Here is an 8,727-nt window from a genome sequence, read left to right as displayed (position 1 = left end):
TAAAAAATAAAAATAAAAAGATGATCAAATTATTTTTCATAAAACAAAGAATAGGTACTTTATTCAAAAGAAAACATTATTTAGAGAAAAAATAGGTTCATTTAAATAAAAAAATGTTTTTTCATAAAACAAACAATAAATAGATTATCAAAATATTTTTCAACATAATTAGAATGTACACTATTATTTATAAAACTATAATAAAATAGATTGTTAGTAGTATAATTCATAAAAGGAAAACAACATAATTTCTTTATTAAATAAACCAAAATGTTAATTACATGTAGATTACTAATACGTTACTGTTGAATCAAATAAGTTTCTAAATTAATTTCTATATCCATTACAACCATTTGAAGATCTTTCCAAATTCAACGTGTGTCGTTAGTTACACCCTCACATAACGCGTTAACTTGTAAATAGGGGTAGTTTAGGAATCCGAAAAATAGAATAAATCAGATTTTAAACTAGATTAGGTAACTTGCTTATTTGAATCCTAAAAAAATTAAAGAAAAGAGTTGTAAGAAATTAAAAATAAATTTTATGAGTCTAAACTCAATTTACTATTATTTATATTGTGATTGGTTAGGCTTACAGATCGATGAACGTGCTATCCTGCACTAACAAGAAAATCCAGTAGTAGAAGCCTTTGTAAGTTTAATAGAGAGATATTTTTAGGTTAATAAAAAAATGATACAAGTCGGTTTAGTTAGTTTGTGGTTTTTTTATATTTTTTATAATATAAATTTTATATTGGCCTTGACTCGATTAAAAAAAGAAGCTTCAGATCAAAAGGGTCCCAATCCACTGCTCTTCAGCATTCCGTGTTCTTTTTAATTTTTGAGAGGCTCTGAGCGTTGGCCACAACTTTCTTCCCTTTTGACCACTCAACGCTGGGCTTGGAATGGATTAGGCATCTCTTACTGGTACAATCCAATTGCCCCCATGAGAGACTTCACCATAAATATAAGCATGAAGACCACCAAGATTTAAAGACCAAACTACTCATACAACTCTCTCTCTCTCCCTCTCTAGATCTCTCCTTGGTCAAATATATGGCCGCATACTCTTACCACCGCAAAACCAAAACTTCCTCCTTCCACATTGAATGGAATATTTGAATTATTATTAATTTCTTCATCATTTAATTCCATTTGATCAAGCTAGCTCTTCTTAATACTTATTCCCTCAAGATCTATCAACTTCTGTTCTTGTTAATTCTTCTTCTTCTTCTTCTCCACCAACTTTCACTTTTTTTTCATGGATGATATTGAAGTTCCTCAGTATTTCGTCTGCCCAATATCTCTCCAGATCATGCAAGACCCTGTGACGGCCATTACCGGCATCACATATGACCGGGACAGCATCGAGCACTGGCTTTTCCAGAGCAAGAACACCACATGCCCCGTCACCAAACAGCCTCTCCCAAGAGACTCAGAATTAACCCCTAACCACACCTTACGCCGCTTAATTCAGGCTTGGTGCACTGAAAATGCGTCTTATGGCATTGATCGAATACCAACCCCAAAACCACCTCTGGATAAGGCTCAAGTCCTTAAGCTCCTCAAGGACTTCTGGAACCCTAAGCTCCAACTGAAAATCATTCGAAAAATCGAGTTCCTCGCGACCAAAAGCGAAGGGAATAGGAAGTACTTGGTTGACGCTGGGGTGGCTAAGGCCATGTTGTTGTTCATCGCAAACAGGTGTTATAAGGAGGGTCTGGTTGATGGCCTTGAAGAAGCCCTTAGCGTACTTCACTTTGTTCGGATTTCATCCGAAGAACTAAGTCTTCTTTTCATGGAAAACGATCAGATTATCGATTCGTTGACGTGGGTTTTTGGTTGCAAATTGCAGAATCAAATCTCCGTGAGCACACATGCAGTCTTGGTACTAAAATCGATCATCCAGAAGGCAAACTCAATTGTGCTAGAAACTCTGAACCCTGATTTCTTCAAGAAACTTGTTGGGGTTTTGAGAAACGGGGTTACGCAACAAGGGACAAACGCAGCTCTACATATCATGTTAGACGCTTGTCCATGGGGAAGAAACCGAATCAAGATGGTCGATGCCGGGGCGGTTTACGAGCTCATTGAGCTTGAGTTTGAAGCACCTGAAAAGAAAACCACAGAGCTCATTTTCGGAATATTGTTTCACTTGTGTTCTTGTGCTGATGGGAGGGCTCAGTTTGTGAGCCACAAAGGAGGCATCTTTGTTGTGTCGAATAGACTCTTGAAGGTTTCGCCGTCTGCAGACGACCGAGTAGTTTTGATCCTTTCTTTGATCTGCAAGTACTCAGGAACCAACATGGTGCTTCAGGAAATGTTGGAGGTTGGAGCTGTGTATAGGCTTTGCACTTTGCTCCAAGTTGACTGCGCTCCATACTTGAAAGACAAAGCACGGCAAATCCTGAGATCACATTATGAGGAGTGGAAGAAGTGTCCCTGTCTTGGTATTTCTTTCCATCCCAGATGATTAAATGCAACGGAGTGTTCATATTACTTGATCATGTAACTATTATATTATCTATATATAAAATGAAATTTGTTGAACAACAAATTAAAAAAGAAAGAAAGAGCATGCAATCTATGCTGTCAGATTAATTTTTGCAATAATTTGTACTTCTTATGAGAATCTTGGCATTAACTTATAGTATTGTTGTTTAAAGGCAAATTACCTTGACCCATCTTCTCTTTTTTCGAACTCTTTTTGAGTAATAACATATGGCATCCAAAAATTTATTTCAAGATCTCTTTGAAATGTAAGGGACTTATAGCTTAAGTAGTTAAGAACATTTATTCGTGCATTCTGTGAGAATGTGAAGGTAAAGAGTCCCACATTGAAAAGTTGAGAAACCTAGTAAGGGCTTATGAGGAATTAGGTTACTCCCCCCATTGCCAATTGGTTTTTGGGTATAATCTCAACTTCCTTCATGATATCAGAGCAGGTTAGCTCACATGTGAAACCTAGCAAGGGCTTGAAAATTCGTCACACATGCGGGGCGTGTGCGAATGTTAAGGTAAAGAGTTCTACATTGGAAAGTTGAGAAACCTAATAAGGACTTATAAAGAGTTGGATTGCTCCCCCCATTATCAATTGGTTTTTGAGGTGGAACCTCAACTGCTTTCACATTCCTAGTCATGTATTCATTTTCCTCCCAACATTGTTTGTATGAAGAAGACTTCTCTAAAAAATTTAATGTATTAAGGAGATTTAGCATTTGTAATTTCTTAAACCTCTCAAAGGTGCTTTTTGCAATTTACTAAAGAACCATCGTACATTCATACAATTGAAGGGGCTAATTATTAGTGGTCATATTAGAGGTCGTAAATTCAAATATACAAAGATCTAAATGGTGTAGTTCATTAAAAAAAATTCGTATATATATTTGTGAGAATGTTGTTAAGGTTTCCAAATCATGGATACAACATTTGAACCGACGGTTGACTCAATTAAAGAAATTGCTTCATCTAGAAGCTAAGCTAGTACTACTTTTCTTCTCAGTATTGAAAGATGTCTCCAGTTCGAATCGTGTCTTGATGAAAATATATATATATATATATAAGTAAACCTGAGTTGCATAGTTTAAAAGAATTACATAAAAATGCGGTCACCAAAACTGTCCAGGTCATCCAAAACAAAGATAAACAATTAAGATTTCTCCAAGAAGAAGTTAAAGCCGAATTGAGCAACAACTGAGTCATACGTCTTTTCAATTACAAATACAACAATTTGAAGAAAAGCTAAAACAAGATGTCTGTTCTGAGTTACCCAATGTGTTCTGGCATAGGAAACAACACGTTGTCAGCCTTCCTTATGTAAAAACCTTTAATGAGAAAAATATTGCTGGATTGGTACACATTGGTCTGGTTCAAGTAGCCGTTAAGCCATTAACCAGATTAGGATTAAAAGCTTCAATTCTTCTCTGTTTACGCGACGCTCTATTTAATAATTTTAGTGACAGTACACTAGGAATTATTGAGTCTAGTCTTACAAATGGCCCAATTCATTTTGATTGCTATCCAGATTTCACAGTAAGCCTGAGTGATCCACACATCCTGAAAACTCTTACTTTAAACATTAAGACTGATGGTTATGATATCCTACCAGGTAGTCAACCTCTAGCCTTAGTCTACCGAATTTACAATAAAGTCACTGGAACAAACATGAATTTTCAAGCCTTAAACAAGAGTCCAAAGAGTCAAACATTGTTAATCTTAAGTCATACGCCTGATGCCATTGTTAGAGTTCCCCACTCTATCAAATGGTCAGATGTTACTCTACCCACTGATTGGACCCTAACCACTGAGACTCCTCCAGTACCAATCACTGATTTACTTAAAAAAGAAACAATTCGTAAGAGTAAGTCACCCTGGTCTTGCCCTGCCTTTTATGTCCAGAAAAACGCTGAATTAGAACGAGGTGTCCCGAGACTAGTCATCAATTACAAGCCTCTTAATACGGTCTTAGAATGGATTAGATACCCAATTCCTAACAAAAGAGATTTAATCAACAAGTTAGAAAAAGTAGTCATCTTTTCTAAGTTTGATATGAAAAGTGGATTTTGGCAAATTCAAATTAAAGAGTCTGACAGATACAAAACTGCTTTTGTTACTCCTTTTGGCCATTATGAATGGAATGTTATGCCTTTCGGTCTTAAGAATGCACCTAGTGAATTCCAGAATATAATGAATGAAATTTTCAACCCTTACAGTCATTTTTCCATCGTTTACATTGATGATGTGTTAATCTTCTCTGAATCCATAGAACAACATTGGAAACATCTGCACAAGTTTTTACAGATAATTAAGCAAAATGGTTTAGTTGTTTCTGCTAAGAAAATTAAGTTATTCCAAACCAATGTGAGATTTCTTGGGTTCAACATCTACCAGTCACAGATTAGTCCCATAGATCGAGTTATTCAATTTGCTGATAAATTTCCTGACCAAATCTTAGACAAAAGTCAACTCCAGAGGATTTTAGGATCTTTAAATTATGTTTCTGATTTCTATCAAAATATAAGAAAACAATGTAAGTCTTTTTTTGATCGTTTCCAAAATAATCATCCTCCATGGTCATCTGCTCATACTGAGATTGTTAAACAAATCAAAGTTCATATCAAGACTCTTCCCTGTCTTGGTATTCCTTCTGTTAATTCATTTAAAATCGTTGAAACTGATGCTTCTAATATAGGTTATGGTGGAATCCTCAAACAGAGAGTCTCTTCTAATCAATCTGAGCAAATTATCCGATTTCATTCTGGTACTTGGTCACAAAGTCAAAATAATTATAGTACTATTAAGAAAGAAATACTATCTATTGTATTATGCATTAATAAATTTCAATATGATTTATTAAATCAAAATTTTTTAGTCCGAGTTGATTGTAAGTCTGCTAAGCATGTATTAGAAAAAGATGTTCAAAATATTGCATCCAAACAAATATTTTCACGTTGGCAAGCTATTTTAAGTATTTTTGATTTTGATATTGAATATTTGAGAGGAAGTGAGAATTCTATTCCTGATTTTCTTACCAAAGAATTCCTGCAGGGTAATCAATGGCAGAAAGAAGAAAAGAAAAAGAAAAAGATAAACAAAAAATTGATCAGTCAAGCCAACCAAGTCAACCACAGTCACTCCGAGTCCTCCCATCATCCATGAGTCAAACCAAATATGAATCTCCTACCCAGATTGTCCCCTTCTCGGGATGCTCTCCTATTCAAATTAGTAACAGGTTTGCCAACCTAGGAGCCACAGTCGGCCACGTTCGCCCTAGTCTGCTTTAATTTCTAGTCATGATCCTTTTCAAGATATTGCTGTCACTAACCGCCTAGTTGCTTCTTATCAAAAGACGTCCCCATACATGATCAAGAGCCATAGTCACCTATTTGTCATTGAGTCTAAATACAATTCAATTGCTAACCCAATCACCATTGCTAAGTCTTATTTTCCACCAATGAGTCATTTTATTCCCCCAGCACCTTACAAGAATCTCAAATACTACCGAGATATCCTTCATGAGACCCATTCTATCACCATTAAGCCAATAAAAGACAGAGAAAACCCACATATAATCCTCTATCATTCGCTCTATATCCACCAAATCATCAATGAAAATGAATGGAGTAGTCATCCTTATGATCTCAAAGTTCTCCAATCAGAACTTCAATATATTTATTATGATTATATTGAAGCATGCTAGAACTGTAAGAGTTGGCTCTAAGAAAACGACTCATTTTTACACAAGGTTCTGGGTTTGGATTCCTAAAGGAGAAAGTGAACAGAAACTTCTAAAACAGACTTCATGGATAACAGGATACCTAAAGTTCTCTCGCCCTCCTACTAATGCCACTACCGCTTAGGCCTCCTTGGGACTTACTGTTTGGAATGGGTCTTACGATTCGGACACCAAGAGAGAGAAGGACAGGTAAACTGAAAGACCAGAAGAAGTAAAGAAGAAACTAAAAACTTACGGAAAACCTAAATCAGCTACTTGGGTTGGATGAGTTGTAGACTTAGATAGACTCTTCAACACTTACGGATCTGATACCAAAAGGGCTAGAACCACCAGAAGATAGATGAAGGAAGATTAAAAGAGGAGAGAATAATGGAGGAACACAGATATGAAAAAATAAAATATTCTCAATTCAAGCATGAAGCAAATTAATGAGTATATGAAAATAGATGCAATGAAAATAAGCATTAATCAAAATAGGCAATAGGCAATTCTCAAAATATCTCAAAATATATTGATAACTGGGGAATGCAAAACACTTACAAAGATCCTAGTTTCACCACTTAGTTCTTCGGAGTATTGGTTCCTGATAGAACTTTGAAACTGAGAAAATTATAATGTATTAAATTACATTCCTGTAAACATAACGGCCGAAGCCTTCTTAAATAGAAAAGACTCAAGGTTTCTGATGATTTGTGGTGAGCTGGCAACATTGGATGCCTTGAGAAAAGAAACTGTAGAGGCATGCGAAAGCTTTTGCTTTTTCTGAGTGCAGCAATAGTAACATCAGCAACAGTGACATGTCGGGGAATCTCAAAAGAACACGGCTTTCAGATTGATGAAGGCACGGGCATGGGTACTTTTCTTCAGTGCTTACTTTTGACTTTATCTTTTGGTTTAATCATCGCCTAGGTTGAAAGGACCGAAATCGTAGGGATCTTGCTCATCAGGATAATCACTCCACCGCAATTTCGGGGCTAGAGCCTGTGGATGGGAAGGCTTAGGCTGACTGGTAGATGACTCAGACTTGGGAGAAGCGTCAGTGTCCTCATGCATTTGGGAAGCTTGCAGCATGAGTTGGTGGGCAATTTCTTGTAGCTCAGCTTTAGACTTTCCCTCAATTGGGAGAGAAGAGTGTGAAGAAGCAGGAGATGACTTTTTCTCAGGAGCTGGATTCCTGACTGGAGGAAAATCAGCATAAACATATTCTGTAATACGCTCAAGTTTAAATTTATCCCACCATTTGATTGAAAATTGGCGAAATAAGACTCTGGTTTCCCAATTAACTTGGTAGGACCATTTAAGGATCCAGGGGACTTTATAACGGGCAACAAAATGAAGGAGATTGGGGAAGAACAACTCAGATTCTTTGAATTTATTTTTATTAGTAAAATAATTGACTAAATCTTGCATTGGGGGAGGGAATATATAAAAGAACTTGGGCCTTTTGATGATCTCTTTTTTGGGCCTTGGCCTTTTGATTACATGCTTACACAGTAGATGATCCCAAACTCAGTTTCCAGGTGTTGAAAAATCAGAGGTTCTACAACTACAAGAATACAGGGTACTACGAGGTGTTCTGTTTGACGAAGGGGATACAACAAACTGTTTTTTTTATAATTCAAATAAAAAATATATTAACTTGAGATTTGTTGTTTTCAGAGAAGAAATTTGACTAAATAATTATTAAAAAGAAAATAATTTGGTCCAGTTCTTGCACCATTATTTTAATGTTGCGCGCGCAGTCAATGATTTTCTCATTTCATGTATGATTTGTTTGATTTTGTCCATTCCTTCCAGGGTATAAAAGTTGTATAATTATTAATTGTTGATTAGATATATAATTTGACTAATTAATACCTTTCACTGTTATGCTTTGACCATTAATTTACTATGTTAATCTGGATTGTGAGACTTACCAGGTATTGGCTCTTGCATCATTAATTTTAACCACTTTTGAATGTTCAAAGTAGCAGCTTCATTCAAAGTGAATTTTGATGGGCTGCATGTGAAAGTACAATGACAAGGTTTTAATGAGGTCACTCTAGGTCACTTCTTTTCTTCAGTTTTTCTAGTTGTCATTTTATATGTCATATTGATTGTTACTGAAAGTAATAAAGATTTTTCCTTTGATTAAAAAAAAACAACAAAAAAACAGGGATTGTTACTTTTGATCCTTTGAGTAGTTTTTATTATTTTTATTTTTTATGCGATGTTATTGTAAGTATATATACATGCTCAAATTATTAAGTTAACCGTTATGTTTTACGAGACACTCGATAAATCAATTTTTTGCTGACATTGCATGAATGTCAAATTGATGCAATCTAGGTCATTTTTCATCAGTCTATATCTAGAAGATTGAGATTTTCTTTAAAATATTTTTCTGTGTACAATTTATTTGAATTTTTGCATCCTATATATAAAAACAAAAAAACAAAAGACTGTATTTGGGGTATGACAAATTAAAGGGATCTTCACTAATATACCCAAAAT

At 35.4% G+C, this 8,727-nt stretch overlaps 1 protein-coding gene across 1 annotated transcript; it reads left to right on the top strand.

Moving 5' to 3' along the window:
* The first annotated feature begins 1,021 nt into the window (after positions 1–1,021).
* Positions 1,022–2,655, top strand: LOC117635123 (E3 ubiquitin-protein ligase PUB24-like). Its single transcript, XM_034369461.1, has one exon. The coding sequence runs from the start codon at positions 1,261–1,263 to the stop codon at positions 2,470–2,472; it is 1,212 nt and encodes a 403-aa protein (XP_034225352.1). The 5' UTR covers positions 1,022–1,260; the 3' UTR covers positions 2,473–2,655.
* The last annotated feature ends 6,072 nt before the right edge of the window (positions 2,656–8,727 follow it).

The sequence above is a fragment of the Prunus dulcis genome, chromosome 7 (assembly GCF_902201215.1).
Source record: "Prunus dulcis chromosome 7, ALMONDv2, whole genome shotgun sequence".
NCBI classification, from domain to species: Eukaryota; Viridiplantae; Streptophyta; class Magnoliopsida; order Rosales; family Rosaceae; genus Prunus; species Prunus dulcis.
Note: the sequence above shows the minus strand (reverse complement) of the source record. Positions and strands in the feature narration are given on the sequence as shown.

What these genes read in the sequence shown, in the direction of transcription:
- LOC117635123 (XM_034369461.1), top strand. Translation starts at nt 1,261, where the DNA reads ATGGATGATATTGAAGTTCCTCAGTATTTCGTCTGCCCAATATCTCTC.